Source organism: Tiliqua scincoides, chromosome 2 (genome assembly GCF_035046505.1).
Source record: "Tiliqua scincoides isolate rTilSci1 chromosome 2, rTilSci1.hap2, whole genome shotgun sequence".
Classification (NCBI taxonomy): domain Eukaryota; kingdom Metazoa; phylum Chordata; class Lepidosauria; order Squamata; family Scincidae; genus Tiliqua; species Tiliqua scincoides.
Genome location: NC_089822.1, coordinates 15,259,576 through 15,278,552, shown reverse-complemented (window position 1 = coordinate 15,278,552; position 18,977 = coordinate 15,259,576). Strand labels below are relative to the sequence as shown.

The following is an 18,977-nucleotide window of genomic DNA, read 5'->3' as shown; positions in this document are numbered from 1 at the left end:
CTCAGTCACCTATTTGGGTCTACTCAGATCTGTGCCAGTTATTTAGCTGGCACAAATCTGAGCAGCCTGTATAAGACTGCTTGGGCCAGGAGTGGGGATTAGAATTCAGCCTGCACTGCCATGGCTGATACTGCTCTCCTCCTGGGCCTGATCCTCCCCTGTTCCACCCTCCCCTACCCAAAACAGCCGTTCCCTACCCTTGGATCTCTCTGAAACTCCCGCCACTCTCTCCCACCTCCTGCACCAGCTTACCCCAGCCAGCACATACTTACCCTGTCCAGGTGGCGCAAGGGCTGGAATGGGCCATCTGGAGCCAGCATAGGCTTCCGTGCTGGCCCAGCCAACTCCTGAGTCAATGAGAATGTGCCTTAAGTTTTCATCTCTGACCTAGGATTGCACCCTAAGGTTCCAATCATATACACATTTTCCCAGGAATAAGTCTCACTGAACACAATGGGACTCATGACTGAGTAGACATGTATAGGCTTTCACTGTAAAACCATTTAAAAACACACCAGCAACAGTGAAACAAGAAAAATCCAGGACAGCAATAAAATCAAAGGCAAATCTAAACCAGAAGGTCTCAACCAGCCTCTGAAAAGTAACAAAATGAACAAACGCCTGCTTAGTTCAACAAGAAGGGTGCCACTACTGAGAAGGCCCAGCTCTAGGAGACCACCTGCTTGATGTTGGAAGGGGGCACCTGGAGAACGGAAACTTCTAATGATTTCATACTTCAAAGGAACACATATATTCCTTCAAATACGTATATGTCTTCAAAGGTCTTCAAGCACTGGATGAAATCTAGATGTGTAACATTAATGAAAAATTAAGTGGGAGCATCCTTTTCATAGAGATATAATAAACTCAGCAAAAAAGTTGCCTGCATGAATTACATTTTCCTCTGCTTTTCTCCAACACAGGAATGTTCATATGCTACATTCTGCTTAAAGTAACTCTGTAGCAGGAATAGTGTCCTTGTATAACAAACTCACCTCTCGATATATTTCTGTTCCAACATTCCTGAGCTTCACGATAGCGGACGCTCTCATTGCATCCATTGCTACTCCAGTGAGTCCTGCTTTCCTTTTTTTCTCTAGAGCGATGTACAGTTGGTACACGAGCTTGGTGGCTGCCCCATGCTGTTCCGCCATGATATTTCGTGCCACATTTTGGTCAAATTGCACACCCAGGAGTTGAAGGGTGGGTTCCATGCGAGAGAAGTTGTTAAGTTTTGCATTTGCCAGTCTGTAAGTTTATACAACAGAATACATCACTACCCAAGCCTCTTCAACATGTGAAAGTCTTCCAGAAAATTAACCAGCATGGCTGACATATTTCAATAAGCATGTCTATGTGTGTGGGATGTGTGTGGGTAGGGGCTAATATAGCTAAGCAAAATCCATGACTGAGATAGATCAAAAGTTTTAAATGATCATAGCCAACATTTTCTACCATAAGACCAACCACCATCTCCAGTCAATATGAGCATATGAAATAGTCTTATACCGAATCAGATCCCTGGCCCATCTAGCCTAGTAGTAAGTACTATGATGGCTTGTTGGTCTCCAGGATTTCACGCAAAGGTCTTTTCCAGTCCTATCACTACAGATTCTTTATAACTGAAGATGTCAGAGACTGAGGGGCCAATCCTATCCTAGTGCTGAAGCTGCTGTGCTAGTGGGGTGTGTACTGCATCCTGCAGTGGGGAGAAGCAGTTAAAGGAGACTTCCTCATGGTAAGACAACATATGTTCCCTTACCGTGGAACTATATTGCGGCTGCATCAGCACTGGAAAGTTGGATAGGATTGCACCTTGAAACTTGTACATTCATATAAAAAATAAAACATGAATTTTAGCACTGAGCTACAGCATCTAACCTACAGTCCAATCCTACCTAAATCTCAGGGCTGCAATGCAGCACAGCTATGCTGTATCCCACAGGGAATTTTCAGCTACTGGAGATGTCCTTGGGGTAAGGGGACACTTGTTCCCTTGCCCCAGGATAAGGACCAGCAGCTGCAATGGATCAACTTGGACCTGTGCCAGAAATATCACTGGCACAAGTCTGCGCTGATGTGCACAAGCATATAAGGCTCAGGAAGGGGGTCGAGATTTGGCATGCACCACTGTTGCCAAACCCACCTGCCTCCTAGAATGGAAAGCAATCAAAATGTGCACTTAAAAGTGCATGTGAGTTAATGGACTTATTATTATTTGGCATCCTTCAGTCTCGGAAGACTATGGTGTCACGCTCTGAATGGTGGTTCTGGAACAGAGTGTCCTCTCCAGTGCGTGAAGCCTGGGTAAAGTAGGTATGGAGGATAGGCTGTTACCCATGCAGCAAATCTCCCCTCTCCACGTCGCTGAAATGGTCCAATGGAAAGGCAGAGGCCAATACGGTTGGTTCCAGCGGCGTCGCAGGAGTTGCCAGAACGTGACTGTGTTCAGCCATGAACTGCCTCAGGGACTCCGGCTCCGGATTTTGCCTCGAGGTTGACTCCTGAAGCCTTTTCCATAACTGGATGTAGCCACAAGGCAGTGGAGGTTTGGGATCAGAGTTTTCCTTCTCTCAGATGAGCTGCCTTCCCAGGCTGACGAGTCCCATCTACCCGGTGGCTGTTTAGTAGCCTCTTACGACAAGTACAGCCAAACTGAGGGCCTAGTCTTATCCCCAGCCCCCAGGGGAATGGACTAGACCAGTGATTTTCAACCTTTTTCATCTCATGGAACACTGGCAAGGCACTAAAATGGTCAAGGCACACCATCAGCTTTTTGACAATTGACAAGGCACACTGTGCTGTCAATGGGGACTCACATCCCTCAATGGTCCTATTGATAAATGACCCTCTCCCAAATTCCCGCGGCACACCTGGGGACCATTCACAGCACACCAGTGTGCCACAGCACAGTGATTGAAAATGGCTGGGCTAGACTAAATTACCCTAGCGCAGGGACCCCTTAGGGGCAGGGCCCAATTAGGAGCAATTGGTCCAACTGGCTTATTGCCAATCCTGGTTATATTAGTCATCAACAGCTTCATCTCATAGCAATAATGAAATGTCTTTGAAAACTGCAATTTACACAAACCAGAGTTGGAAAAATAAAAACTTCCACATATTCAGTCTTCCATATATTATTTTTTCCCCTGGGGGCTGGGGATAAGAATAGGCCCTCAGTTTGGCTGTACTTGTCGTAAGAGGTGACTAAACAGCCACCGGGTAGATGGGGCTCGTCAGCCTGGGAAGGCAGCTCATCTGAGAGAAGGAAAATTCTGATCCCAAACCTCCACTGCCTTGTGGCTACATCCAGTTAAGGAAAAGGCTTCAGGAGTCAACCTCGAAGCAAAATCCGGAGCCGGAGTCCCTGAGGCAGTTCATGGCTGAACACAGTCACGTTCTGGCAACTCCTGCGACGCCGCTGGAACCAACCATATTGGCTTCTGCCTTTCCATTGGACCATTTCAGTGACGTGGAGAGGGGGGATTTGCTGCATGGGTAACAGCCTATCCTCCATACCTACTTTACCCAGGCTTCGCATACTGGAGAGGACACTGTTCCAGAACCACCATTCAGAGCGCGATACCATAGTCTTCCGAGACTAAAGGATGCTAACAAAATATATTATTTTATGCCACATACCATATTATATTGGAGATGCTCCAAAGAAACTAACCTGCTTTGCGAAAACTGGTCGAAGTCATCCTGAAGTTCATACTTGTTTAGAAGTTCTCCAATGAGGTATCCAGATGAAAATTCTCTGGAGAAAGACTCCGGACCTGGTTGAATTTATTTAAAAAAAAAAAAAAAGAATTTTTTTCCCCCTGCCCTTTCCATAATGGTATGAAAACTACAGTATACACTGTGGCTGATTAGATTTGGCAATATTTTATCTGTATTTGTTCAGCTATAAGGTTTGATTCACATGTTACTACTGTTGCGTGGAAGCTGGTTTCCTGTGACGTCTTCCCTTGAAGTTGTGGTAAAATCTAGATGGAGAAAGCAATGTTCCCCTGGAGCCAAGTGACAAGGGCATAGAAAGGAACTACCTGACACAACCTATCTACATACTTTTCCCATCTAGATCAAGGCTGTGACCCATCAAGCATTTTGGTGATCTGATTCAACCACATATTTAAAACATTGACAACCATGTTCTGCTTGTAACAAGCTCCTAAACATATTCTTCTTTAGGACAGATTTGCACATTCCACTTTCAAGTGTATAGCCCTCTTCTTTCAAGCTCAGGGAAGCAGCAAAAAAACAAGGGTTATCGAGCCTTTCATGAATCCGGCTTGGAGGTTACAGGAGGTGTAGGTCTGAGCTAGATGTTACTGCAGATGCCTGGGATGATGCTCCAATAAAGTAAATCCCTTTCTTTTGCATTAATGTATGATAATACATGCAATGGTGCTGGTTTCAAAGTGTCTCAGGGCAACCTCCATCCAACAGAACTATCCAACTGAACTTTATGCTGAGGCTTTGTTTAAGGAAAGGAAAAAGTGAGGAAAAAAGAAAATAGGGAAAGAAGCTCTCAATCACTGCAGTGTTAAATAGAAGACATGGGCTGTGATAGCAATGCAATATTTTCTAATTGCTCATCCTCACAACCCAAAGAGAGCTAGAAATCTGCTAGCTCTGCTTTCCATTTCTCTGTGTAGATTCTCTGTTGAGAAATCTTCTCTGGAGGAAAGGCATTTGTAGCTGAAACAGTAGGAACTACTGGATAAACATGTACCTACAAGGACCATCTGTCCTCCAGAGTCCTTATTAATTGAGGAAACTCAACTGCTTTGTGTTGCCTGAATCCACACAAGAGTCTTAGGTGATGAAAATCCTCTCTGTTTTTTGCCCGAAGGGAATTTCAGAGATACGAAGGGACTGTTGCTTGACAGCACAGTCAAAGGGATTTCACTCAAGGATTCTTTGCGTAAATGCAATATGTGCTAGCTATAAAGTATTAACTGTGCAATCCTAAGCATGTTATTTTTTATTTTATTTTTATTTTTCACATTTTTAAACTGCCCTTCCTCCAAAGAGTTCAGGGTGGTGTACACAGCTGCTCCCCTCCTTTTGTCCTCACAACAACCCTGTGAGGTAGGTGAGGCTGAGAGAAAGTGACTGGCCCAAGGTCACCCAGGAAGTTTCGTGGCAGAGGGGGATTTGAACCTAGATCTTCCTAGTCTAATTCCGCCTCCCAAACCACTACACCAGCCTGGCTCTCAGAACTCCCATTTTACTCAGAGGAGTTTACTCCCAGGCAGGTATGTGTAGGATTGCAGCCAGGCTGCCAAATGCAGCACACCCAGTACTTGGTGAACCATCGGTTTATGCTGTTTTCCTGGGGTTGCAAAAAATGGGGCTGTGGAGAGGGCTCAAGCACTAGACACATTACCAACATTTATGTTTTTGGCTCAGAAATATGAACTTTGGGGCTTTAAATACAGGGCAAGCATTCTAACTCCATAATTCTTCTCGAACTCAAAATTTAATCTGAAGAACAATTGTGTTTTCTTTTACCTACTTACCAGTTGGCAGCAGGTTCAGCAGTAGTGGCAAAGAGCTGGGCAGAGGGCACTCCCCAGCACCTGCCATGCTGCTAAGTCAGTGATTTTCAACTTTTTTTGTCTCATGGCACACTGACAATGTATTAAAATTGTCATGGCACGCTATCAGTTTTTGGACAATTGACAAGGCACACCATGCTGTTGGTGGGGGCTTATATCCCCCAATGGTCCTATTAATAAATTATCCTCCACCAAACTCCCATGGCACACCTGGGGACCATTCACAGCACATCAGTGTGCCACAGCACACTGGTTGAAAATGGCTATGCTAAGCAGTTTTTGTTCAACTTCTGCTACTCGATCCAACTGAAGGAATAGCCCTGGGTAGATGGGGTAGGCAATGTCAGCACCAGATGGCCTTGACTCCAAGAGCTTGGTCCATAACCTGGTAAATTCTTGTTGTTAAGTGCTCAGAAGCATCGCTTGCAGGAGATTGCATTACTGATGTTTCCTAAACACTGCTGTTTCCAACTAACTCTTGAGTTCTCCCTCCAGCCTTTCCTGCTCTGCAGATAGTCTCCTGGCTACTCTTCTAACCACTGCCTGTCTACCCATTTTCCAGTCTGTTTCATGTTTCCAGCTCCAATCTCTAGCTCCCATTCCTCCAAGACAGACCTCCTGATTTATTGATCCAGCCTGAAGTCTGATGACAACTGGATTAATTAAATCAGAACTGAACTGAAACCCATGCAATTGACTCTGCTGTATCAACTGGCTGTCCTTAACCTTGTCTTGTTAAACTTCCAATGGTGCTTTGAACTGGCCTATAGTCCAGTACAGAAGCAGCAGCAGTAAGTGACAGCTGCAGGAGATTGGTACAGATCAGGGGTGCCCAAACCCCGGCCTTGGGGCCACTTGCAGCCCTCAAGGCCTCTCAATGTGGCCCTCAGGGACCCTCCAGTCTCCAATGAGCCTCTGGCCCTCCTGAGATTTGTTGGAGCCCACACTGGCCCGATACAACTGCTCTCAGCATGACGGCCAACTGTTCGACTTTTCACGTGAGCTGTGGGACGAGGGCTCCCTCCATTGCTTGCTGTTTCACATCTGTGATGCAGCAGTGGCAGCAAAAGAAAGGCCAGCCTTGCTTTGTGCAAGGCCTTTTATAGGCCTTGAGCTATTGCAAGACCTTCATTCATTCATATAAGTTCATCTTTAATATATTCATTTATGTAAACTTATGTACATTTATTCAAATTTTAAATGTAAATTAATTCTTTTTTCCCCCTTCCCCCCAACACAGTGTCAGAGAGACAATGTGGCCCTCCTGCCAAAAACTTTGGACACCGCTGGTACAGATCATAGAGGCCAAATGCTTTTATATGAAATGTATCAAACCACCACTACTTATATTACAGTTTCTACTCTCAAGGACTTCCCTACTGCTTCAGCAAAGACTCTCCACAGCAAAAAGTCTGCTAAGGCAACAGAATTTTTTTCAGGAAGGGTATATGCTTAGACAGTACATCCCATTGCTATGAGTCACACTGTGCCCAGAGCCACGCCTGGATTAATTGTTATGATCATAATTCTATGATCATAACAGGTTCCTCTATTGTAATATAATTCTCTGCAATCTGTAATTCCCGTGTTTCAAGCTGTGAACACTTCATTGGGGAAAAATCTGGGTCACCTGAGAAATAGTCTTTCAGGAGGGTGTTAAGTCTCACTTTCTGCACTATGAGCTTATCAGCCCACCCAGATCTTTTCCTTTGACAAAAATCACACAGCTTAAACTGTGAAGTTTTGAATCTAATAGTTTTTGTTTGTTCTTTCAATTTGTGGTGATCCCCCCCCCCCCCCAATCAGACCAGAACATGGGCCTATCTTGTCTTTGGTCTTGAACATTTTAAAATCATCATTTATAATACTGTATGATAATTGCCTCTTTATCAACAGACAATGGACAAACATTTTTCCAACAAGGCAAATTTAAGATATTTACAGCACAATCCTATGTGCATCAAAAGAAAGCCCCAGTGATTTTAATAGGGTTCTCAGGTAAGCGTGTACAGAAGTGCAGCATAAGTGCCTAAGCAAAAGGAGAACCAAAACCCTAGCTGAGCTATGGATCTTGAGGACAGGAGAAGATAATGTGAGTGAGGGGAGGCATTAGACAGCAAGACTGATGCAGCTGATTAGTTACTGAATAGCTTCCCCCCCCCCCCCCCGTGTGGTTGGGTATACCATACAAATATGGTTCAGTATAAAAGAGCAACCACCTCTTTTAAAGCCGCCTTTGGAACAGCTGAAACCATGCAAAACCTTTGCATATTAGAACAGCAAACAGACATGCTGGAAGACAAAGCAGAAAAGAGCAAACATAATAATCAGAGAGCCAGAGCATCTTGCATACAAGAGAGTTGGGGTTTTTCAGTTAATATTTGGGGGGGGGGGTTTAAATTACAAAAATGTGACAAAGGGGAAATATGAGGCAGGTTTATCTAATTACTGGATAAAGTGGATGAAGTGGACAAAGTGGATAGTGAGAAGTTTTTCTCCCTCACCCATAGTACTAGAACCTGAAATAATCCAACAAAATTGGCAGGAGACTCAGGTCAAAGGAAGTACTTTTTCCATATAGTACATAATTAATTCTTGGAATTCACTGCCACAAGTTCTGGCTTAGACGGCTCTAAAATGCAATTAGACAAATTCATGGAGTCATGACAGCTATCTCCTGCCTCCAGGTTCAGAGGCAGCCTACCCCTGAACAGTAGTTACTGAGAAGTGACACTGAGAAAGGGGCTATTTGCACACCTCTCCTGCTTGTGGGTTTCCCACAAGCATCTGATTGGCCACTGTGGGAAACAGAATGCTAGACCAGATAGATTTTTTGTCTAATCCAGGGGTGCCCAAACCCCGGCCTTGGGGCCACTTGCAGCCTTCGAGGCCACTCAGTGAGGCCCTCAGGGAGCCCCCAGTCTCCAATGAGCCTCTGGCCCTCTGGAGATTTGCTGGGGCCCGCACTAGCCCGACGCAACTGCTCTCAGCGTGAGGGCGACTGTTTGACCTCTCGTGTGAGCTGTGGGATGAGGGATTCCTCCACTGCTTGTTGTTTCACATCTGTGATGCAGTAGCAGCAGCAAAAGAAAGGCCAGCCTTGCTTTGTGCAAGGCCTTTTATAGGCATTGTGCTATTGCAAGACCTACATTCATTTATATAAGTTCATCTTTAATATATTCATTTATGTAAACTTATGTAAATTCATTCAACTTTTAAATGTAAATTAATTCATTTTTTTCCCCTGGCCCTCGAAACAGTGTCAGAGAGACGATGTGGCCCTCCTGCCAAAAACTTTGGACACCCCTGGTCTAATCAACCAGGGCTCTTCTTAGACCCTTACATTAGGAAAATATAAGCTGCTTTGCCCAACATTGTGACTCAAGAAGTGAGGAAAGAATATGGGCGTTCACTGCATCATGTTTACATTTGGGAGAGAGAATTTCTGTTTTCCTAGTTTGGTGCTAGAGTTGCTTGCAGACATGCCCAAAGGCATACTGCTCTATTACTGCATCTCACTGCTAACCAACAATCTAATGTCCTCCTATTTCAAGGAGAGTCTGTCCCTGAATGTACCACCCATAAGCACACTCTGATTCTCATTTCTGAAATCCCAGAACTGAGAAAACTGTTCATGACGTATAAATGCTTCCAAATACAAAAGGTTTCAAGATTCACATTTCCAAAATCAAAGAAAAACAATTAAGGCCTAACTGGCATAGCTGTGCCAATGGGACGTGTGCTGCATCCTGCAGTTGGGGGGCACTCACAGAGGCCTCCTCAAAGTAAGGGAATGTTTGTTTCCTTATCTAGGAACTGCATTGCCCTTATGTTAGTGCTGGAAAGTGGGTTAGGATTGCACCCTAAGACTGCAATCCTATATTGTACACTTTCCTGTGAGAGTGGAGTAAGCCCCACTGAACATAATACAATTTATTCTGAGTAGGTGCATGTAGGATTGTACTATCAGTTGTATGGAATGTCCAAAAAGCATTGCACATACTCAGTGGCATAGTTAGAGGGGGTGCAAGGGTGCTATGTCAGAATGCCAGATGCAAGGGAGGGCACCAGAATGAGGTCTCTTGTTATCTGGTGTGCCCCCTGGGGCATTTGGTGGGCCGCTGTGAGATACAGGAAGCTGGACTAGATGGGCCTATGGCCTGATCCAGTGCGGCTGTTCTTATGTTCTTACGTTCATTAAGGAGAATATGAAATGTGTGAGCGTCACCCCTGAGGAAGCCCTGGATCGAGCCAAATGGAGACAGACATGCCGAAAAGCGGACCCCACCGTAGCACGGGAACAATGCTAGGAAGAAGAGTTAGAGGAGGTCCAAAGCACTAAGTTTTGCAGGGAGCCTCAGCACAGCGTGCAAGCAGCCTCTCCCCCTTCCCTTCAGAGCCATTCCAGGCTAGGGAGCAAAACAGAGGCATATGGAGCAGGGAGGCGAATGCCTTCATTATGCTCCCCCTGCCCAAAATGGCCCCAAAGGGGAGGGTGCTTCCACCTGCAGTGAGGCTCCCTGCAAAACTTAGCACTTTGCACCCCCTCTAGCTACACCACTGTACATGTTGTCCTGCAGTTTCACATTCTCAGGATTTTGGGCCGCTGAAGTCTAATTTTATTGTCTTTGCACCATCCCGAAGCATTATTTAGTCATATCAGCACTCTCTCATAGTTAATGTCAGCAGGGAACATAACAAAGCTGCTTTATACTGGGTTAGACCACTGGTCCAGCTAGCCCAGCAGTCTATCCTAACTGGCATCAACTCTCCAGAGTCTCAAGCCAAAGCATTTCCCAGGCTTGACACCTGATCCTTCTTTTAAACAGAATAAGATGCTGGAGGGAGACTGAACCTAGGACCTGCTGCAAGCAAAGCATGTGCTCTTCCACTTAGCTGTGACTAATACACTCACTCAAGTGGGAAAAAGTTATTTCCATCAGCCTAATAACTATTCTGCACACCAGCCTCTCACTGATGGTTGTGCAAGGCAGGCAGAATTTGGAATCTCTCACACCTATTTTCAATGACAGAACTGAACCCTGGGAGAACATAAGAAGAGCCCCGCTGGATCAGGCCAAAGGCCCATCTAGTCTAGCTTCCTGTATCTCACAGTGGCCCACCAGATGCCTCAGGGACACACAAGACAGTAAGAGAACTGCATCCTGGTGCCTTCTCTTGCATCTGGCATCTTGAGGTAGCTTTGTTCTAAACTAGGAGGTTGCACATACCCAGCATGACTTGTAACCTAGGATGGACTTTTTCTCCAGAAATCTGTCCAATCCCCTTTCAAACGCATCCAAGCCTGATGCCATCACCACATCCTGTGGCTGAGTTCCACAGGCTAATTACATGCTGGGTAAAGAAACATTTTCTTTTGTTTGTCCTAATTCTCCCAACACTCAAACCCAGACCTGCCACTTGATCCTTTTAACTGAAGAAGATGCTGGAAACTGAACCTGGAACCTTCTGCAAGCAAGACAAAACACACAGTAAAGCACAGAAGACAACAGGAGACCTGCATCCTGGTGCCCTCCCTTGCTTCTGGCATTCTGAGGTAGACTACTTCTATAAAACCAGGAGGTTGCACATAGCCATCATGATTTGTAACCTGTGATGGACTTTTCCTCCAGACATCTTCCCAATCCCCTTTTAAAGGCATCTAAGCCATCTTTACATCCTGTGACAAAAACCAGGAGGTTGCACGTATATAGTTATAGATGGCAACCTTCAGTCTCGAAAGACTATGGTATCGCGCTCTGAAAGGTGGTTCTGGAACAGCGACTAGTGTGGCTGAAAAGGCTGAAAAGGCCGTACCCATCACAGATTGTAACCTGCGATGGGCTTTTCGTGCAGAAATTTGCCCAGTTCCCTTTAAAAGGCATCCAGGCCAGACACCATCCCCACATCCTGTGGCAAGGAGTTCCACAGGCTAACTACACGCTGCGAGCCTGCCTTTAAGCCTGCCCATGCGCAGCGTGCCACAGACTACTTCTAAAACCAGGAGGTTGCACATACTCATCACAGCATGTGGCTTTTCCTGCAGAAATCTGTCCAATTTCCTTTTAAAAGCATCCAGGAGAGGTGCCATCACCACATCCAGTGGCAAGGAATTCCACAGGCTACTTCTAAAACCAGGAGGTTGCAGGTACCCATCACAGCTTGTAAGCTTGTAAGCTTGTAAGCTGTGATGGGCTTTTCCTGCAGAAATTTGCTCAGTTCCCTTTTAAAGGCATCCAGCCCAGACGCCATCCCCACATCCTGTGGCAGGGAATTCCGCAGACTAACCACACTCTGGGAGCCTGCTTTTAAGAGCGCCTCTGCCCATGTGCAGAGTGCCAAGGCTCCCACCAGGGCTAAACAGGTGTTTTAAGGCTGCAACACTTTCCTGGGAGTAAGCCCCACTGAACACAATAGGACTTGCTTCTGAGCAGACGCACAGGGTTGTGCCCTCAGCCTTCCATGCGGGGGGGAGGAGGAGCTGAGTTCCAGGGCAGGGCAGCCCCGGCACCTACTGCCTCTCACAGCCAGACCGCAGCACGCTCCCGCTCTCACCCACGGCTCGTGACAGCTTCACTTCCCGGTTCAGCCAATCGCACAGAATGTCAGTCATGGCCGCGAGCGATCCCGACTCCTCGCCTTCTCTGTCTACCCGCGTTCCAGCGCTCCGCGTCCCGTCACCATGGCAACCAACCCTCTCCCCCTCCTCCCCCCTCCGCGCAGGCGCGAAAGAGAGAACAAGCTGCGGTTAGACGAGCTAGAGCGAAGATGAGCATCTGCGCCTGCGCAGTCGATCTTCCTGGGGTGGGTGTGGTCACTGGGGACCAACGGTCGCCTGGTTCAGAACCAACGCGCGCAGGGGTCGAGCAACGGTCTGCGCAGCGCTGGAGTGGGCGTGGCTCACCTGGCTGAGTGGCTGGAAGGGAGGAGCCTTTGTTTACCTTTGTGCCCAGGTTCGAGCCAGGTGTGCAGGAGGGTTCTGAAGGGATGCTGTGGGTTTTCCTCCTTTCCCCTCATTCCTGTGGGTCCAAGTCCTCTGCTGCTGTTCTGATAGGCGCCTGTTCAGCCCCTGGCCTTGGTGTGTGCGTCGTCGAGTGTCTGATTCAGCGCCAGTGACATTGTCCCCTGTCCCCAGGGATCAACAACAAGATGTGCCCAGTGCAGGTGCCAGTCAGGACGTTACATCTCAGGAATTGGAGCCTTCTCCAGTTCCACCTGGACCTATTGATGTTAGGGCACCTTTTGAGAGTCCTCCTACAGTGACATTATCGGCTCCAGAGAATACTCAAGAGCTGACAAGGGAGACTGAGGCTTCAGTCCCGGTGTTGCGTCACTCTGTACGAGAGCGTACACAACCTAGATATTTGGAGGACTATGTGTGTTGATTCTAAACAACCCTTGGGGGGAAGGGGTGTTATGTATGTGAGTATTATCACCTGTGGGAAAAGCAACAGGTTATATGTGATTGGCTGTCCAATCAAGAGGGATGTAGGCTTGTTGGAGTTGTATATATATCTGGGGTATTTGTGTATGTGGGTGTGTGATTTTAACTCATTTGGAGTAGGAATAAACTATGATGGAACTTTTATTCAAGTCTACTGATGCGTGAGACCCACTATATAACAACTTTATTCAAGGCGGTTTACATAGGCAGGTTTTATTTAAATCCCTTATTAAATAGGGATTTTTACAATTTGAAAGAAGGTTCTTTCTTTCAAGAACCACTACATTCAGGTGTTTCATTCCGATCTGGCTTCACATTCTGGCCTCCATCCTCCCACGCTCAGAGCAGATGGAATAGCTCGGCTTCAGCTTGTCAGCTGCTTCAAGGTCGCACGGTGCCAGTGGCCTCGAACTGGCGACCTTGTGGATGTTATCTTCAGGCAGACAGAGGCTCTACCCTCTAGACCAGACCTCCAAAATACTGTGTGCCTCCAACAGCTACCTACTCAAAACCAACAGAAGTGCGAGAAGAAAGTGCTGCTTATGGAGAAGGGATTTGTTGGCAGTCTCCTTTGAAGATTGGAAGGGCCTGACCCACAGTCCTCTCTTCAAAGGGATACCAGTTGCTAATTAGAGACTTAAATCCACTGACCAGAGTGAATAAGGGTGTATACATTGGTGCCAAACTGCAGCCTTTGACCTGTGCTTCATGTGTGGCTCCCTTTCCAGTCCCTATAGCCCTATTTTGCATCACCTTGCAGACCGTTTTTTAAATTTATGTTCCAGCCATAAAGGGGATTGCCATTGAACAGTCTAAAAGACAGCTATGATTTAAAACATCTGACTATTAAGGAACATAAAAAGCAAAAGATATCCACACATTTTAGAAGGATGCTAAGAAGAATTTTGGGACATGGTGGCTCAGTGGGCTAAACTCCCGAGTCGACAAGCATGTTGACTGCAAGATTGGCAGTTCAAATTCACGCAACAGGGTGAGCTCCCGTTGCTTGTCCTAGCTCCTGTCAACCTAGCAGTTCAAAAGCATGTAAAAATGCAAGTAGATAAATAGGTACCACCTCGGTGGGAAGGTAAGAGCGTTCCGTGCGCTCAGGCATTTAGTCATGCCAGCCACATGACCACAGAAACTGTCTACAGACAACGCTGGCTCTTCAACTTAGAAATGGAGTTGAGCACCACCCTTAGAGTTGGAAATGACTAGGTTTAACACCAGGGAGAACCTTTAATTTTTTAAGAAGAATTTATTTTGCAGATGTTTGCTTTAAATGTGTATAAGGTGGCATAGTATAATGAAGTGGTTCTCAAACTTTCAACATTAAAGATCCACTTTTTAGAATGACAGTCTTTCTGGGGACCCTCCCCCGGAAGTGATGTCATGGCTGGAAGTGATATCAAGTAGGAAGTCCTTTTCTGTGAACGTAGCAGTCATTGAAATTAACCATGGCAAATACTGCAATTGTGCCATTTTCCCTAGTTAGGTGGGCTATAAATAATTAAATAAATAAAATAATTATTTGTAATTAAAGTAAAATAATTAATTAAAAGGAGGTGAGATGGGCCATGAACTGTTATCAGCACCAACGCTAGCATTGAAATTGCCGAGGATGAACAATGGCTCTTTTACGGGGATCTTCTTTTACGGGGATCTGCGTGACTTCCTCTTTGCCAATGATACAGCTGTCACTACCCACTCTGCCAAAGATCTCCAGCAGCTCATGAATCGTTTTAGCAAGGCCTGCCAAGATTTTGGACTGATGATCAGCCTGAAGAAAACACAGGTCATGGTTCAGGATGCGGACTCACCTCCCTGCATTACAATCTCTGCGCATGAACTGGAGGTTGTCCATGACTTTGTATACCTTGGCTCAACGATCTCCGACACTCTTTCTCTCAATACCGAGCTAAACAAACGCATTGGTAAAGCAGCTACCATGTTTTCCAGACTCACAAAAAGAGTCTGGTCCAACAAGAAGCTGATGGAACATACCAAGATCCATGGTCTACAGAGCTTGCGTCCTGAGTACACTTCTGTACTGCAGTGAGTCATGGACTCTTTGCTCACAACAGGAGAGGAAACTGAACGCTTTCCACATGCGCTGCCTCCGACGCATCCTCGGCATCCCCTGGCAGGACAAAGTTCCAAACAACACAGTCCTGGAATGAGCTGGAATCCCTAGCATGTATGCACTTCTGAAACAGAGATGTCTGCGTTGGCTCAGTCATGTTGTGAGAATGGATGATGGCCAGATCCCAAAGGATCTCCTCTATGGAGAGCTCGTGCAGGGAAAGCGCCCTATAGGTAGACCACAGCTGCGATACAAGGACATCTGCAAGAGGGGTCTGAAGGCCTTAGGAGTGGACCTCAACAGGTGGGAAACCCTGGTCTCTGAGCGGCCCGCTTAAAGGCAGGCTGTGCAGCATGGCCTCTTGCAGTTTGAAGAGACACTTGGCCAACAGACTGAGGCAAAGAGGCAAAGAAGTAAGTCCCATAACCAGGGAGACACACCAGGAACAGACTGCACTTGCTCCCAGTGTGGAAGGGATTGTCACTCCCAAATCGGCCTTTTCAGTCACACTAGACGCTGTTCCAGAACCACCATTCAGAGCATGATACCATAGTCTTTCGAGACTGAAGGTTGCCAACTGAACTGATTGATGAGATGGGGAAGCCAGCCCTCTTCCACCAAGTAAATTCTCTCTATAACCTGCCTGCAATAACCTCAACCTCTCCCCCTCAAAAAAATAAATCAATAAGATTTTCAGCCCTACCCAGTGCCCAGTTCAGTTTAAGTTTTTATATTTAAGCCAGTTCTGTGTGATTTGAAACAAAATCAGTTTTAAATCAATTTTAAATCTAACATGTTTTTTGTGTGGATGCTGGATCGAGCATCATCTGGTTTCAACACCAGAGCGCCAACCTGCAAAATCTTCACATCCCTCCCAGTCCTCAGCCCTTAACATAGCCTTCCTGGGGATCAGCCTTACACTACAAATGGATTTGTGCTTTGTAATGTTCATATAATTTATGCACATATACTTATCTTGACCTTTGGGGTCAGTCTCCTGCATTCTTACTTTCCTATAGAAAGCTGAACCCACTCCTCCCTCTTTTGGGAAAGAAAAACATTTTGGAAAAACAGTGCACATTTCTCTGCCAGTGGAAAGGAAAGAGACGCCACTCCAAAATCTGGGTTGAGGTGAAATCTGAGCAGCTTCCCTCTGAACAGCATTAAAACCCAAGAGTGATGTGTAAAGAAAAAGGATAGGGGTGGAAAATGAGGCTCCACTGTCTGGGGGATGGGGGTGAGTAGTCTGAAAAAGACAACAGTTCTTTCCAAATGAACTGAGTGAGGGTTGACAGATCCTCACCTGGATGAGCGCCTATTCATTTAAATATACGTATTTCCTGCACCACTCTTCACCAGCCCTGTCCCACTCCACTGCTTGCCTACCCTCCTCCCCTGCCTTCTGCAACCAGCAGGACTCTAATTTTGACCCACAGCAAGCAAGCAGCACTTAAGTTAGGGAAGTGATGGAAGAAGGGGAGTTACTCTTGTCTGTACAAGTAAAGGTGTACATTTGGGCATGATTGAGCCAATATTAAGCATGTTTCAGTGCCACTGATTTCTGTGAGAGCATCAAATCAAGAGGGCATAGAAGTGGTTATCTTTCACTCAGTTGTGCCTTTTTGTACAAACAACAGACAGGTATAATTCAAAATCTGTCTTTAAAACTGCTTCATACATTATGTTTGCCAGCAAGTGTATATTTTTCAGGGAACCAGGCCAGTTCCATGTCCCTGGTGATAGTCCCTGTAAAACACATGAGTTGGTGATATTATCATTGTGAGACTGGGATTTGATGCTTCAGATGAGCAAGGCACTAGATACAGACTCCGAGGCAATGTCTAGCTATTTGCCTGGAATGTAAAAAAGAGGGTTAACAAGTGTTAATGACCTGAAAAGCTACTTGTATGAGATACTCCATCAGGATCCTCAAGTATATCTGCTAGAGAGGAGGAGCTGAGATGGGAGGTGATTCATCCCCTTATCTATCTCTCTGCTGTGCTCTGTACACTTTTATCTGGGAGTAGATCCCATTCAACTCAATGAGACTTACTTATGGTAGACTTGCATAGGATTTGTAATGAAACAAACCACACTGAAGTTGAAGTTGCCACCAGCTAAGCATGGAAGGCCAGTGCAGCCAGAAAGATACCAGACTGAGAAGGAATCCATCTGGAATGAAGGCGTTCTATGAAATAGTAGAATTTATTGTACAGGTTTAACCTAATTATCCATAGATTTTTCACCTGTGGTTTTATCTCAGTGTGATGAGAAGGGCCCTTTAACTTAAAGGAAAAAGTCATTTAACAATAAGAACATAAGAACATAAGAACAGCCCCACTGGATCAGGCCACAGGCCCATCTAGTCCAGCTTCCTGTATCCCACAGCGGCCCACCAAATGCCCCAGGGAGCACACCAGATAACAAGAGACCTCATCCTGGTGCCCTCCCCTGCATCTGGCATTCTGACATAACCCGTTTCTAAAATCAGGAGGTTCCGCATACACATCATGGCTTGTACCCCATAATGGATTTTTCCTCCAGAAACTTGTCCAATTCCTTTTTAAAGGCGTCTAGGCTAGACGCCAGCACCACATCCTGTGGCAAGGAGTTTCACAGACCGACCACACGCTGAGTAAAGAAATATTTTCTTCTGTCTGTCCTAACCCGCCCAACACTCAATTTTAGTGGATGTCCCCTGGTTCTGGTATTATGTGAGAGTGTAAAGAGCATCTCCCTATCCACTCTGTCCATTCCCTGCATAATTTTGTATGTCTCAATCATGTCCCCCCTCAAGCGTCTCTTTTCTAGGCTGAAGAGTCCCAAACGCCGTAGCCTTTCCTCATAAGGAAGGTGCCCCAGCCCTGTAAACATCTTAGTCGCTCTCTTTTGCACCTTTTCCATTTCCACTATGTCTTTTTTGAGATGCGGCGACCAGAACTGGACGCAATACTCCAGGTGTGGCCTTACCATAGATTTGTACAACGGCATTATAATACTAGCTGTTTTGTTCTCAATACCCTTCCTAATGATCCCAAGCATAGAATAGAATGCTAATAGAATAGAACAATAGCCTCAGTAATGCGAGAGAGGGCAGCCAGCTGACAATCCATCAATAATTCTCTCTCCAGACACTTAGAACAGCTTCACTTCTCCCTTCCCCCTATGTGAAAGAAAGACTTTCCAGGACTCACACTCACTCACTCACTCACTCTGTGTCTGCCCGCACATGTTACTATTTTAAAGAAAGACAACCACCAGTATTTGTATTCTGCCTTTCTTGATCACTGGATTACTCCTTTGACTTCAATTCAAGGCAGTTCACTTAGGCAGGCTTTCTCTAAACCCACAAGGGGGGCGTGCCATCATGGAGGCACAATGATGTTTTTAGCGACATATGTTGTTTGATCCTTGGAGCTTTGTGCAACCAATTCACATAATACTGTACATATTCTGAAGAAAAAGTAATTGATGAATCTTTCAAATACTCCTCTGGATGGATTCCCCCCCCCCCCACTTAGTGTAAATCTGAAATAGGATATGCAATGAAATTGCACAAAAAAACAATTCAAAGCACCCAAATAACATATTCTAAAGCAGTGATTTTCAACCTTTTTCATCTCACAGAACACTGGCAAGGCACTAAAATGGTCAAGGCACACCATCAGCTCTTTGACAATTGACAAGGCACACTGTGCTGTCAATGGAGGCTCATATCCCCCAATGGTCTTATTGATAAATGACCCTCTCCCAAATTCCCGTGGCACACCTGGGGACCATTTGCGGCACACCAGTGTGCCACGGCATAGTGGTTGAAAATGGCTGTTCTAAAGTGTGGGCGGTGAAGGGTGTTCCTCTTGGGCTTGCTGTAGGCCCTGTAAGG

At 45.9% G+C, this 18,977-nt stretch overlaps 1 protein-coding gene across 1 annotated transcript in view; it reads right to left on the bottom strand.

The window, feature by feature from the left end:
- The window catches only part of SPEF2 (sperm flagellar 2), a 126,178-nt gene extending 113,998 nt beyond the window's left edge, over positions 1-12,180 (bottom strand). Inside the window, exons 1-3 of the mRNA XM_066618176.1 lie at positions 12,123-12,180; positions 3,677-3,779; positions 996-1,248 (exon numbers count right to left, since the gene is read on the bottom strand). Coding sequence (XP_066474273.1) covers positions 996-1,248; positions 3,677-3,779; positions 12,123-12,180 — 414 coding nt within the window. The remainder of the gene's footprint in view (positions 1-995; positions 1,249-3,676; positions 3,780-12,122) is intronic.
- Positions 12,181-18,977: the final 6,797 nt, after the last annotated feature.